General features: G+C 44.5%; 1 protein-coding gene across 5 annotated transcripts in view; it reads right to left on the bottom strand.

Annotated features, from left to right (window-relative positions):
- Positions 1-828: 828 nt before the first annotated feature.
- Positions 829-15,995, bottom strand: part of LOC139575613 (GRAM domain-containing protein 2A-like) — a 34,402-nt gene continuing 19,235 nt past the window's right edge. For 2 of the 5 annotated variants that reach the window (XM_071400760.1, XM_071400763.1), the window contains exons 5-12: positions 15,446-15,549; positions 10,869-10,967; positions 9,845-9,916; positions 9,479-9,538; positions 4,811-4,988; positions 2,884-2,977; positions 2,498-2,607; positions 829-2,250 (exon numbers count right to left, since the gene is read on the bottom strand). In XM_071400760.1, the coding sequence (XP_071256861.1) occupies positions 2,499-2,607; positions 2,884-2,977; positions 4,811-4,988; positions 9,479-9,538; positions 9,845-9,916; positions 10,869-10,967; positions 15,446-15,549 (716 nt within the window). In that variant the 3' untranslated portion in view covers positions 829-2,250; position 2,498. The remainder of the gene's footprint in view (positions 2,251-2,497; positions 2,608-2,883; positions 2,978-4,810; positions 4,989-9,478; positions 9,539-9,844; positions 9,917-10,868; positions 10,968-15,445; positions 15,550-15,995) is intronic. The other 3 variants (XM_071400762.1, XM_071400761.1, XM_071400759.1) reach the window with 2 other exon arrangements.

Genomic DNA, 15,995 nt, shown 5'->3' with positions numbered 1-15,995 from the left:
TCAGCTGTGCTAACATAACTGCAAAATGGTTTTCTAATAATCAATTAGCCTTTTAAAATGATTAACTTGGATTAGCTAACACGGCGTGCCATTGGAACACAGGAGTGATGGTTGCTGATAATGGGCCTCTGTACGCCTACGTAGATATTCTTTTTTTATCTGCTGTTTCCAGCTACAATAGTCATATACAACATTAACAATGTCTACACTCTATTTCTGATCAATTTTAATGTTATTTTAATGGACCAAAAAAAATGGGCTTTTCTTTCAAAAGCAAGGACATTTCTAAGTGACCCCAAACTTTTGAACGGTAGTGTAGGTAAGGGTAAAGTGACTATGCACAACGACCTGGGGAAAATTACAGGGGAGATGAATGAGCCAATTGGAAGCTGGGGATGATTAGGTGTCCATGATGGTATGATGGTCAGATTGGGAATTTAGCCAGGACACTGGGGTTAACACCCCTATTCTTACAATATGGGCTGTGGAATCTTTAGTGACCAGTCAGGAAACCGTTTTAACATCCCATCCAAAAAACAGCACCCTACACAGGGCAATGTCCCCAATCACTGCCCTGAGGCATTGGGATATCTTTTTTTAGACCAGAGAAAAGTGAACCTGCTACTGGCCCTCCAACACCACTTCCAGCAGCATCTGTTCTCCCATCCAGGGACCAACCAGGACCAACCCTGCTTAGCTTCAGAGGCAAGCCAGCAGTGGTATGCAGGGTGGTATGCTGCTGGCCCCTAAAAGAGGTGGACATATAAAGTACCTCTTGGTACATGCGTCGGCGAAGACAGGTGACTTTTCCAAAAAGTTGACACTATCTCAAGATCAAATGGCTGTTTATTAGAAACCGTCACAGTTGGGTTGTACAGTGTAGTCTTGTAATGGGTTGTTCAGGGGTGCTACAGGGTTCATCTGTTCTCAGAGTCTACAGGGACAGTTTGTTCTTTCACCATTGACTGAAGATCAGTGACCACTATTACATAGTTGCAGATGTGTCTAGACCCAAAACAGACCAGATAAGACATACTAATGGTTATAGTAGTAAAGTATACTGTACACACTGCAGCTCTGTTTCCTCAACAATATTACTGTAATACTCAAAGTGGGGAATGTTTGTTCCTAATGCACCTGTTCAGACACTCTGAGTAAAAGGACTAGAAATATTTTGCTAGTTTTCTTCCCGGCTGAAATGCAGATTTAACTTTTAAGTTTACAGAGTGTAAGAAAGAAAACATCATCTTATTTTTCACTTCAGTCAATGTCTTCATTGTTTACTCATTCAGATGACTGTGTTCAGTATTTAGATACAAGACTGATCACTCACTGTGACACATTGTGTCTGGCTAAAGGTAGCTTACAATACAAAGCTCACAACTGACATTTATACAAATTAAAACAAAAGACAAGCTGTTATACTAAACAATATTTTTTGGACATGAAAGAGTACCATCCTACCCACTTTGGTAAACATATACCTGTGGTGTCATGATGACACAAACAGAGTTAAAGAACAATATTTCAACATTTAAAAAGTCAGTCTAGGCTGGATACTTTGCATAATTGTATTGCACCGTTTATCAGGAATAACATGCCTGTTAGAATGTCAACATAGTTAGACCTCATTGATGATGATGAACATTTGAAATAGTGGACTGATCCTCATAAGTTCATATGGGCAATACTTTTTAAAATTCTGTAAAGCCAACGATATTGGCTTCTTCCACTGTCAGTGTGTTAATGCATCCAAATCCTTTCCTTGAAAGTACCATTTATATTTTTTTCTGAAAGATGAATGGTTTTGACTTTTCTCTGAAGTCCTGTCGTTCATTCCTGGTTGAGTTGACGGGAGGGAAAAAACACCGTTGACTCTAATGTTGGCGAACATGGCCAGAAATCTTCAATAAAAACCATCAGACCAATCTCTCCACCAATCAGAATCCTTCCCAGTCCTGACTCCCAGCCATTTCCACCAATCCCGGGCTTTTCAGTCCATCCACAATTGGTTTGAGTGTAGTTTGCTGGCTCTTCAATCGGCCTGCCCATTGTCTTTCACCTGCCATTGTCTTTTACCTACACCAAAATGGTGGAGTTGGGGGTTTGCCCTCTTCTAGTCTACAGTGAAGTAAAATCCTGAAAAATAAATAGTCTGTTTGCATAGTCTGGAGGTGGTCACAGAGAGGAATGTGTCCGTAAAAGGAGACAGTCAAGTGGTATTGGATCACAGTGCAGAGCAGCACTCACCTAGGAGGAAGAGACCAAAGACAATAGAAATGTCAGTAAAATAGCTTTCCCTCCAAAAATGTGACATTTTGAATAACAGTTATGAACAGGATTTTCTGAGGGTGGAATCCTAATTTAATAAACGTAACAGTTTATTATTATTATAATTATTATTACTATTATTATTAGCAGTAGTATAAAACAGAATGACAAAACAATTATATCAAAAGTTACACACACACTTGGCTAAAGTTAAGTGTGGCCCCACCTCACCTCTCTCGGGGGGGCTGTGTTGGGTTGTTGAGGAAGGACAGCTGCTGCTCCAGGCTGCAGACACGGAAGGCCAGGTAACAGGAAGACAGGATGAGGAGGATGATTCTGAAGTAATGGACAATAAGGTTTGACATTAGGATGTACCAAGTGTGTGTGTACACTAGGTGGCGGTATAACTGGATTTTTGTGATCATATCCATTTTAGAATATTAAATTAGGCCTTGTTCAGATTTTATTTCACAGATAAAATTTGGACCAAAAAATGTTGAGCATAATGCTGCCAATGAATGTATATTTATCCGACAGCACAAGGTAAATTATGGTCCTAATGATATGATTGTTGCTGTGAGGAAGCCAGTTGTGGGGCATGGAAATAGTTACAGTATGATGAAGAACTTGAGAAGCTGATATTCCATGGGGCCCAGCTCTGGAACAGGCTCTGTTAGTAGGATCTTCTCTGTCTCTAAGCCCCGGTCTACAACACACGCACACAGACACATTAATATAGCCATCTAATAGACTACGTAGGTGATAGTGTATTGTTGCTTACAGATGCCATCAAATATATTGTGGTAAGTTGCAGGTGCCTACGGGGAAAAATGAGCCATTCAACCACATTCTGCTCCATTGCACTTCATTGTAAAGTGCAAGGAGACTAATATATATTTGACCACATCTGGCTGTGCAAAACTATTATATGTATGCAAGTGGGTCAAAGTTTTTATTTGATCAATCTACACTCAGGTTTTCTAACTCTTATGCAACCCCAGACAGTTACATCATAGTAAACACATCGTAAACAAATATGAAATATGGGGAAAAAATGACTAATAATTTGTAGACCGCAAAAAGACCAAACATATATAATATTTGACTAAAACATAATCATTTCAAACCTTGCTTAAATTAGTTTATATAATAAACCTCTATAATGCGTGGGAATACTTTGGAACAGATTTCCCAAAATAAAATCACATGGAGGTGATTTGCTGGTGTTTTTACACAATTAGGCAGTCAGTTTGGGAAACCCGTAGTATATGTCATAGTAAAGCCTGCATACAGACGTCACAATTATGAGACAATAGTAGTGTTATGTACTGTATACATAACTGGGAAGTTTATTCTAGTCTCTTTCAAATCATCTAAATGTAGCCAGCAGTGGGGTAAAGTAGTAGGGTACAGCAGTAGGGTACAGCAGTAGGGTACAGCAGTAGGGTACAGTAGGGCACAGTAGTAGGGTTCCGTAGTAGGATACAGCAGTAGGGCACAGTTGTAGAGTACAGTTTTTAAGGTACAGTAGTAGGGTTCAGTAGGGCACAGTAGTAGGGCACAGTTGTAGGATACAGTTTGTAGGGTACAGTAGTAGGGTTCAGTAGTGTACAGTAATAGGACGCAGTAGTAGGGCACAGTAGTAGGGCACAGTAGTAGGGTACAGTAGTAGGGCACAGTAGTAGGGAACAGTTTGTAAGGTACAGTAAGTAGTAGGATACAGTAGTAGGACACAGTAGTAGGGCACAGTAGTAGGGAACAGTTTGTAAGGTACAGTAAGTAGTAGGATACAGTAGTAGGGTACAGTAGTAGGGTACAGTAGTAGGGTACAGTAGCAGGACACAGTAGCAGGGTACAGTAGTAGGGCACAGTAGTAGGGTACAGTAGTAGGGCACAGTAGTAGGGAACAGTTTGTAAGGTACAGTAAGTAGTAGGGTTCAGTACAGTACGGCACAGTTGTAGGGTACAGTAGTAGGGTACAGTAGTCTGACACAGTAGCAGGGCACAGTAGCAGGACACAGTAGCAGGACACAGTAGTAGGGCAGAGCAAGTCTCTACATGCTAAAATCTCAATTTGGTGCTTAATCCGTTATGCATAAGAGGGTTGTGCCCATCCAAACACAACTCTCCCTTCCCAGTTCCCCTCCTACACATAATCAGGGATTTGAACATTCTGCAAACATGTGATGGCAAAGCCCCCGCCGGCTAACATCAATGGTTAACTCCGGCCAGGAGTCGACAAAGCTGAACACCTCCAATCTCTTAATGCACCAGAAAAAACGCAGCACTCACCTCATGTGGCATAGCCTCAATAGACATGGCTGTTATGATATTATGCTATTCATGAGAAATGCTGTGTTCGCCATTGTATCTGTCCTTTGTGAAATTAAATACACGAAAAACAGGTTGTCTCTAGCCTGGTCCCAGATCTGCGTGTCGTCTTGCCAAACCCCTACGGTCATTCTCATGCCAAACAAGTGTTGGCTATAATACAGCATAAACCAATGTTGGTCCAGGCTAGATTGTCCTCCCTTCTCACCTTCCAGAGGCTGGTCTGTCTGGAAGGAGGAGTCCACCGCAGTCAGGCTACCGGTGGAGCTACCCAGGAGGTCAGGGAGGGACGAGGACACGGACACCACCGAGGGTTTTCTCCTCCACTTCAGCACCGGAGGATACTCATCCACCCCCGGGAACTCATCCACCACCGGGAACTCATCCTGGAGGTATAGAAAGGAAAGGGAAAGGGGGATACCTAGTCAGTTGTCCAACTGAATGTACTCAACTGAAGTGTGTCTTTAACCCAACCCCTCTGAATCAGAGATGTGCGAGGCATTATTGATCTGAATGGACCAAATCTTCAGGAAAGAAAGTGTTCCACTCTCTCAATGCTGCACAGTTTATCTACAGTAACAGTCAAAAGTTTGAACACACCTAGTCATTCAAGGTTTTTCTGATTTTTTAAAACTATTTTCTACATTTTAGAATAATAGTGAAGACATCAAAACTATGAAATAACACATGTAGCAACCAAAAACGTGCAAAAAAAAAATCTAAATAGATTTTTCAAAGTAGTCACCCTTTGCCTTAATGACAGCTTTGCATTCTCTCAACCAGCTTCATGAGGTAGTCACCTGGAATGCTTTTCCAACAGTCTTGAAGGAGTTCCCACATATGCTGAGCACTTGTTGGCTGCTTTTCCTCACTCTGCAGTCCAACTCATCCCAAACCTTCTCAATTGGGTTGAGGTCGGGTGATTGTGGAGGCCAGGTCATCTGATGCAGCACTACATCACTCTACTTCTTGGTCAAATAGCCGTTACACAGCCGGGAGGTGTGTAGGGTATTTGTCCTGTTGAAAAACAAATGATAGTCCCACTAAACGCAAACTAGATGGGATGGCGTATCATTGCAGAATGCTGTGATAGCCATGCTGGTTAAGTGTGCCTTGAATTCTAAATAAATCACCAGTGTCACCAGCAAATCACCCCCACACCATCACACCTCCTCCTCCATGCTTCACAGTGGGAACCACACATGCAGAGATCATCTGTTCACCTACTCTGCGTCTCACAAAGACACGGCGGTTGGAACCAAAAATCTCAAATTTGGAAATCAGACCAAAGGACAGATGTCCACCTGTCTAATGTCAATTGCTCGTGTTTCTTGGCCCAAGCACGTCTCTTCTTCTTATTGGTGTCCTTTAGTAGTGGTTTCTTGGCAGCAATTTGACCATGAAGGCCTGATTGACGCAGTCTCCTCTGAACAGCTGATGTTGAGATGCGTCTGTTACTTGAACTCTGTGAGGTACAATCTGAGGTGCAGTTAGTTGCTGATTTCTGAGGCGGGTAACTAATGAACTTATCTTCTGCAGCAGCGGTAACTCTGGGTCTTCCTTTCCTGTGGCGGTCCTCATCAGAACCAGTTTCATCATAGCGCTTGATGGTTTTTGCGACTGCACTTGAAGAAACATTCAAAGTTCTTGAAATTTTCCAGATTGACTGACCTTCATGTCTTCAAGTAATGATAGACTGTCATTTCTCTTTGCTTATTTGAGATCTACTTGCCATAATATGGACTTGGTCTTTTACCAAATAGGGCTATCTTCTGTATACCACCCCTACCTTCTCACAACACAACTGATTGGCTCAAACGCATTAAGACGGAAAGAAATTCCACAAATTAACTTTTAGCAAGGCACACCTGTTAATTGAAATGCATTCCAGGTGACTACCTCATAAAGCTGGTTGAGAGAATGCCAAGTGTGCAAAGCTGTCATCAAGGCAAAAGCTGACTACTTTGAAGAATCTCAAATCTCAAATATATTTTTTATTTGTTTAACACTTTTTTGGTTACTACATGATTCCATGTGTTATTTCATAGTTTTGATGTTTTCACTATTATTCTATAATGTAGAAATAGTAAAAATAAAGAAAAACCCTGGAATGAGTAGGTGTTCTAAAACTTTTGACTGGTACTGAACATACCTATATCCATCCATCCATAATCAATCTATGACGTATGAATTAGACATTATTAATACATATTACACCCATTACATTCAGATGTTACGAAGGTCAACTGTCATACAAGATGGCTGCATCGTGTGGGCCCACTCAGGAGAATAGTCATTGAGACAGAGTAAGAGTCAGATGACAATGGACCAAATATTGATTACTTCCATTTTTTTCCAGGAAGTCATTGATAAGGTCATTGTTGAAGGTCACAGAGGGGCATGGCCATGGCAGACTTGGGTCAGCCTACTCTTACATATCTAGAGACAAGGTTACATATGGATATTGATTCATAACAAATACAGTACATACACTTTAGAAAAACGTTCATTATTTATTATGATTACTCATTATTAGACTATAATAGGGCAGCAGTAGGAACACAGCAGTAGGACAGCAGGTAGAACACAGAAGTAGGACACAGCAGTAGGACAGTGGGTAGAACACAGCAGTAGGACAGCGGGTGGAACACAGCAGTAGGACACAGCAGTAGGACAGACACACACATCCTTTCTGTTTTGGTTTTGTTATTTTCATTGTAACAGCTGCATTCAAATGACTGCAATTACAGACTCAGATTGTAGATTGTACAGCTTTATAGCTTGTGAGTCAGCTTGATATTCAGACCGGCCATTTCCTTGTTAACCACAACAGACTTCTTATCTTAACAACAGGCTAATAGATGTTATATCAGTAGAGAATCAATTTGACACAAAGCACAACACTACTAATGGTTCTGTGTTTAGTGAAGGAGCAGCAACACAAGAAAAAACAGAATGTCTTATAGGTTATGACACAGACGTTACCCCAAACATGTCTTATAGGTTATGACACAGACGTTACCCCAAACATGTCTTATAGGTTATGACACAGACGTTACCCCAAACATGTCTTATAGGTTATGACACAGACGTTACCCCAAACATGTCTTATAGGTTATGACACAGACGTTACCCCAAACATGTCTTATAGGTTATGACACAGACGTTACCCCAAACATGTCTTATAGGTTATGACACAGACGTTACCCCAAACATGTCTTCTGGGTTAAGACACAGACGTTACCCCAAACATGTCTTATAGGTTATGACACAGACGTTACCCCAAACATGTCTTATAGGTTATGACACAGACGTTACCCCAAACATGTCTTATAGGTTATGACACAGACGTTACCCCAAACATGTCTTATAGGTTATGACACAGACGTTACCCCAAACATGTCTTATAGGTTATGACAGACGTTACCCCAAACATGTCTTATAGGTTATGCCACAGACGTTACCCCAAACATGTCTTATAGGTTATGACACAGACGTTACCCCAAACATGTCTTATAGGTTATGACACAGACGTTACCCCAAACATGTCTTATAGGTTATGACACAGACGTTACCCCAAACATGTCTTCTGGGTTAAGACACAGACGTTACCCCAAACATGTCTTATAGGTTATGACACAGACGTTACCCCAAACATGTCTTATAGGTTATGACACAGACGTTACCCCAAACATGTCTTCTGGGTTAAGACACAGACGTTACCCCAAACATGTCTTATAGGTTATGACAGACGTTACCCCAAACATGTCTTATAGGTTATGCCACAGACGTTACCCCAAACATGTCTTATAGGTTATGACAGACGTTACCCCAAACATGTCTTATAGGTTATGCCACAGACGTTACCCCAATAATGGAGATTCTGAAACTATCGTTATCTTTTGAAATACTGTAGTTCCTGCGTTATTCATCACAAGTCATTAATTAAGACATTAACTAAGCAGTTAACTAAGCAGTTAACTAAGCAGTTAACTAAGCAGTTAACTAAGCAGTTAACTAAGCAGTTAACTTAGCCATTAGCTAAGCCATTAGCTAAGCCATTAACTAAGACATTAACTAAGACATGAACTAAGACATGAACTAAGACATTAACTAAGACATTAACGAAGACATTAAATAATACATTGACTAAATCCAGAAATCACGTAGGCCAGGGATGGGCAACTTGATGGGGGTGGGGGCCACATAAAATCTGAATTCATCATAAGGGGCCGCAGTTGCTCCCAGCTGACATAATACATAACATTGTAAGACAATTACAGCTGAAGGACAGAACTACATAAAATTATATAATACATAGCATTAATAGACAGGTACAGAACTACATACATCTAAAATAAGAATACACACTTTCATATTCTTATGCCTTAGCAATCCATGCAAAATGTACTCATAATAACGTCTACACTGCAGTCATCCATTTTGTTACAGTTGCTTACTGTTACAATTGGAAATCCTGATCCTAATCTCGCAGAACCAGTTGTTCTGTAAACACTAGCGAGATTCTCACATCATTAGGAACCACCCGTGTCCTTGGTTCTCCCATTTGACGTCAGTACTATTCATAATAATAATGTGATTCATGTTGTACTTGTGTACATTATGGTTGGTCAATATTCTAACCAATAAGAGACATGGATCAGTCTGGAGTTGGTCAATGTTCTAACCAATAAGAGACATGGATCAGTCTGGAGTTGGTCAATGTTCTAACCAATAAGAGACATGGATCAGTCTGGAGTTGGTCAATGTTCTAACCAATAGGAGACATGGATCAGTCTGGAGTTGGTCAATGTTCTAACCAATAAGAGACACGGATCAGTCTGGCGTGAGGTGCTAGAGTCCAAAGCTTACTTACCAAAGATAAGGTATGGGGAACCTCCATGTAGTGTTTCAAGCTCAGACTCTTCCCATTGACCTGGAGAGTGAACGATGAGATATGGGAAATATTCAGTACACTATTTTACAGTCTGTACACTTAAGGCCAATAGACCTGATGATGTGGGAGGGAGCTGGTTCAGTGGTAGATGTGTGTGTGTGGGTGAGTGTGTGTGTATTCTCTGACCTGGATGTGTGTGTGTGTGTAGTGGTAGCCAGTGTGTGTGGTTGTGTGTGTGTGTGTGTGTGTGTGTGTGTGGGTGAGAGTGTGTGTGTGTGTTCTCTGACCTGGATGTGTGTGTGTGGTTGTGTGTGTGTGGGTGAGTGTGAGTGTGTGTTCTCTGACCTGAAGGTGTGTGCAGATCCTCCGGAGCACGTCATACACACTGTCCCTGGACAGCAGAGACACAAAGACATACTGCAGGACGGACGGACGGGAGAGAGAGAGAGAGAGAGAGCGAGGGAGGGAGAGAGAGAGAGCGAGGGAGAGCGAGGGAGAGAGAGCGAGGGAGAGTAAGAGAGCGAGGGAGAGAGAGCATTGGCCAATTTAAATGTGAATGAAAGCATACACACGCACGTACGCTCACACTCATGCATACACACGTGTAAACACATGTATTAAGCATTTCATCATGTGCTCATAAAACCGATGTCGGGAACATTTATAAGATCCATTAGGACATCAACTCATTACCAGGAATGCAATTTTCTCTAAATAGATATTGTGAACAGTAACTCAATCTTCCACGGATTATATTTGACAGATTACGGCTTAATCTAGGACACTGACAGAGGATATTTCAATAGTGATATTCCATTCCTCTTACATGGTGTCTGTACTGTACCTCTACTGAAAACCCCACTCTTTCATAAATCATTTTCAATGAGAGAGTATGAATCCTTAAATCACTTGCCAGACAATAGACAGTCATAAAATACCAGAAATCAAAGATTTGTATTTATTATGGATCCCCATTTGCTGCTACTCTTCCTGGGGTCCAGCAAAATTAAGGCAGATATACAATTTTAAAAACATCACAATACATTCACAACAGATTTCACAACACATTAAGATTACAGAGTAATAAGAAACATTTTCCAGACATTTGCTCCAATGTAAAGGAGCAGGCAGGTGAACCGTTCTCCCACACACTGGAGAGGAACCATGAAGGGACACTACCAAAATAGACTGCGACCTTGACACCCTTTCCGAACCATGCGCTGACTTGCACTAGCTGAGCATGTTAGCATGAGGTGTTGTTTACTTTCCATCTACCTGTGCTTAGTGGAAAGAACGTGGTGCAGCACTAATGCCAGTTAGCCGTGTTTCCATTCACTGTGCCCAGAGGCGCTAAGAGGCTAACGCTCACCTTCTGACTGCTATCTGTGGTGATGGCTAGGCCGTTGGGCACCAGACCTGCCGTTTTGTGCTTCTTTACCAGCCTCACAGAGACCACGGGGATAGCAACCTATGATGGGGGAAAGAGGTGGGAAAAAAGAGGACACAATATTATACCTTGTAGAGAGGGGGACTAACTGTACCAGACACGGGGGACTAACTGTACCAGACACGGGGGACTAACTGTACCATACACGGGGGACATACTGTACCAGACACAGGGGACTAACTGTACCATACACGGGGGACATACTGTACCATACACGGGGGACATACTGTACCAGACACGGGGAACATACTGGACCAGACACGGGGGACTAACTGTACCAGACACGGGGGACTAACTGTACCAGACACGGGGGACTAACTGTACCAGACACGGGGGACTAACTGTACCAGAGAGGGGGACTTACTGTACCAGACACGGGGGACTTACTGTACCAGACACGGGGGACTTACTGTACCAGACACGGGGGACATACTGTACCAGACACGGGGGACTAACTGTACCAGACACGGGGGACTAACTGTACCAGACACGGGGGACTAACTGTACCAGACACGGGGGACTAACTGTACCAGACACGGGGGACATACTGTACCAGACACGGGGGACATACTGTACCAGACGAGGGGGACATACTGTACCAGACGAGGGGGACATACTGGACCAGACGAGGGGGACTAACTGTACCAGACACGGGGGACTAACTGTACCAGACACGGGGGACATACTGGACCAGACGAGGGGGACTAACTGGACCAGACACGGGAGACATACTGGACCAGACATGGGAGACATACTGGACCAGACACGGGGGACTTACTGGACCAGACACGGGGGACTTACTGGACCAGACACGGGGGACTTACTGGACCAGACACGGGGGACTTACTGGACCAGACACGGGGGACTTACTGGACCAGACACGGGGGACTTACTGGACCAGACACGGGGGACTTACTGGACCAGACACGGGGGACTTACTGGACCAGACACGGGGGACTTACTGGACCAGACACGGGGGACTTACTGGACCAGACACGGGGGACTTACTGTACCAGACACGGGGGACTTACTGTACCAGACACGTGGGACTTACTGGACCAGACACTGGGGAATTACTGGACCAGACACTGGGGAATTACTGGACAGGGGAAGAGGCAGGTTCGGGAAAAAATGGTTTTAAAGTTAAACAGAAGGAGACACGGATGGGGGAATGCCAGAGAGAAAGAAGGAGAGAGAGAGAGAGTGGGGTTGGATTACAGTTGGTTGGAGGAGAGAAGGGGCAGAATAAAGGAGGGGAAAGCCCCCGATGTTGGAGAGAAGGGGCAGAATAAGGAGGTTATGTGTCTAGTTGCAGATAGAATGCTGGGAATGCACTCTGACTAACCAGTTTAAGGCAGGCCAGAGGCAGGAGAGACAGGTGCCGGGTCTTAATTTGATCACTCTTTTGTTGCTGAGAATTATCCTGCACTGCAGATGAGCTTCATGATTGACATAAATTCAGCTTTATGAATCAGCTGCCTGACTAACAGCTCTATCAGCTGCCTGACTAACAACTCTGTCAGCTGCCTGACTAACAGCTGCCTGACTAACAGCTGCCTGACTAACAGCTCTATCATCTGCCTGACTAACAGCTGCCTGACTAACAGCTCTATCAGCTGCCTGACTAACAGCTGCCTCACTAACAGCTCCGTCGGCTGCCTGACTAACAGCTGCCTGACTAACAGCTCTATCAGCTGCCTGACTAACAGCTGCCTGACTAACAGCTCTATCAGCTGCCTGACTAACAGCTGCCTGACTAACAGCTCCGTCGGCTGCCTGACTAACAGCTGCCTGACTAACAGCTGCCTGACTAACAGCTCTATCAGCTGCCTGACTAACAGCTCTATCAGCTGCCTGACTAACAGCTGCCTGACTAACAGTTCTATCAGCTGCCTGACTAACAGCTGCCTGACTAACAGCTCTATCAGCTGCCTGACTAACAGCTGCCTGACTAACAGCTCCGTCGGCTGCCTGACTAACAGCTGCCTGACTAACAGCTGCCTGACTAACAGCTCTATCAGCTGCCTGACTAACAGCTGCCTGACTAACAGCTTTATCAGCTGCCTGACTAACAGCTCTATCAGCTGCCTGACTAACAGCTGCCTGACTAACAGCTCTATCAGCTGCCTGACTAACAGCTGCCTGACTAACAGCTCTAACAGCTGCCTGACTAACAGCTGCCTGATTAACAGCTCTAACAGCTGCCTGACTAACAGCTGCCTGACTAACAGCTCTATCAGCTGCCTGACTAACAGCTCTAACAGCTGCCTGACTAACAGCTCTATCAGCTGCCTGACTAACAGCTCTATCAGCTGCCTGACTAACAGCTCTATCAGCTGCCTGACTAACAGCTCTATCAGCTGCCTGACTAACAGCTCCCAGCACATTGTTCCAACTGGAAGTGGGCATGGTTGAAGGTGAGTAGTGACATAGTTGGCCTTGGAAGTCTCAGCCTACTTCTCTCTGTCTGTCCATCTAGATATCGAGGGTCCTGTGGTCCCGTCCACGTCTCTGTCTGTTCATCTAGATATCGAGGGTCCTGCGGTCCTGTCTACTTCTCTCTGTCTGTCCATCGACGGTCCTGCAGTCCTGTCTACTTCTCTCTGTCTGTCCATCTAGATAGAGGGTCCTGCGGTCCTGTCTACTTCTCTGTCTGTCCATCTAGATAGAGGGTCCTGCGGTCCTGTCTACTTCTCTCTGTCTGTCCATCTAGATATCGTCGTCCTGCGGTCCTGTCTACTTCTCTCTGTCTGTCCATCTAGATACAGAGGGTCCTGCGGTCCTGTCTACTTCTCTCTGTCTGTCCATCTAGATATCGTCGTCCTGCGGTCCTGTCTACTTCTCTCTGTCTGTCCATCTAGATACAGAGGGTCCTGCGGTCCTGTCTACTTCTCTCTGTCTGTCCATCTAGATATCGTCGTCCTGCGGTCCTGTCTACTTCTCTCTGTCTGTCCATCTAGATACAGAGGGTCCTGCGGTCCTGTCTACTTCTCTCTGTCTGTCCATCTAGATACAGAGGGTCCTGCAGTCCTGTCTACTTCTCTCTGTCTGTCCATCTAGATATCGTCGTCCTGTGGTCCTGTCTACTTCTCTCTGTCTGTCCATCTAGATATCGAGGGTCCTGCGGTCCTGTCTACGTCTCTGTCTGTCCATCTAGATATCGTCGTCCTGTGGTCCTGTCTACTTCTCTCTGTCTGTCCATCTAGATGTCGAGGGTCCTGCGGTCCTGTCTACGTCTCTGTCTGTCCATCTAGATATCGAGGGTCCTGCGGTCCTGTCTACGTCTCTGTCTGTCCATCTAGATATTGAGGGTCCTGCGGTCCTGTCTACGTCTCTGTCTGTCCATCTAGATATCGTCGTCCTGCGGTCCTGTCTACTTCTCTCTGTCTGTCCATCTAGATGTCGAGGGTCCTGCGGTCCTGTCTACGTCTCTGTCTGTCCATCTAGATATCGAGGGTCCTGCGGTCCTGTCTACGTCTCTGTCTGTCCATCTAGATATCGAGGGTCCTGCGGTCCTGTCTACTTCTCTCTGTCTGTCCATCTAGATATCGTCGTCCTGCGGTCCTGTCTACTTCTCTGTCTGTCCATCTAGATATCGTCGTCCTGCGGTCCTGTCTACTTCTCTCTGTCTGTCCATCTAGATATCGAGGGTCCTGCGGTCCTGTCTACTTCTCTCTGTCTGTCCATCTAGATATTGAGGGTCCTGCGGTCCTGTCTACGTCTCTGTCTGTCCATCTAGATATCGTCGTCCTGCGGTCCTGTCTACTTCTCTCTGTCTGTCCATCTAGATATCGAGGGTCCTGTGGTCCTGTCTACGTCTCTGTCTGTCCATCTAGATATCGTCGTCCTGCGGTCCTGTCTACGTCTCTGTCTGTCCATCTAGATATCGTCGTCCTGCGGTCCTGTCTACTTCTCTCTGTCTGTCCATCTAGATATCGAGGGTCCTGCGGTCCTGTCTACTTCTCTCTGTCTGTCCATCTAGATATCGTCGTCCTGCGGTCCTGTCTACTTCTCTCTGTCTGTCCATCTAGATACAGAGGGTCCTGCGGTCCTGTCTACTTCTCTGTCTGTCCATCTAGATGTCGAGGGTCCTGCGGTCCTGTCTACGTCTCTGTCTGTCCATCTAGATATTGAGGGTCCTGCGGTCCTGTCTACGTCTCTGTCTGTCCATCTAGATATCGAGGGACCTGCGGTCCTGTCTACGTCTCTGTCTGTCCATCTAGATATCGAGGGACCTGCGGTCCTGTCTACTTCTCTGTCTGTCCATTTAGATGTCTTCGGTCCTGCGGTCCTGTCTACGTCTCTGTCTGTCCATCTAGATATCGAGGGTCCTGCGGTCCTGTGTGGCTCAGTTGGTATTAGTGCGGTGCTAGCAATGTCAGGGTTGTGGGTTTGTTCCTGCTGGGGTCACACATTCTAAGATGTATGCACTCAGATAAAAGTGTTATATATTATTCATTATTGACGATCTGTCTATTATCTGCCAGGCCTTGACTTACCTTGATGTCCTTGCCAAAGAGGTTGGCATAGAAACACAGCCAGTTTCTGGAGATATAAAGACGGCCTTGCAGCAGGATGTCTCGGAGCAGAGCGCAGGAGTATACTGAGGGAGAGGAGACATAAACAGGTTAAAAGTAGCTGCTAACTCAAGACAAGCACATTGCTAACACTGTTTGTAGCTTCTCACGAAAAATGTATGCACACATGACAAAGTAGCTTTGGGTAAAAGCGTTTGCTAAACGGCATTTATTATATATAATTATAGCTCATGTCTTTGACTTGGCCTATAGATGTTTCTAAAATAGGTTCATAGGCATTGAATAAAGTAACTGGTACGTACATATCAGTTAAACAGATCAAAACTGTATTTACCATCATCACTTTACCCCTAGTCTAAAATAGAACAGGGCTGGGTTTCCCAAAAGCATTGTAGCACTAGGATCATCTTCATTCCATTGAATCTAAATGGACGAAGGTTGATCTTAGTGCTACGATGCTTTCAGGAAACCCAACCCTGACCTAATCTGCATAACCTGACCTTAAACCATA

Source organism: Salvelinus alpinus, chromosome 5, assembly GCF_045679555.1.
Source record: "Salvelinus alpinus chromosome 5, SLU_Salpinus.1, whole genome shotgun sequence".
NCBI lineage: Eukaryota > Metazoa > Chordata > Actinopteri > Salmoniformes > Salmonidae > Salvelinus > Salvelinus alpinus.
The sequence above is the reverse complement of the archived record's forward strand: the minus strand, read 5'-3'. Positions and strand labels throughout refer to the sequence as shown.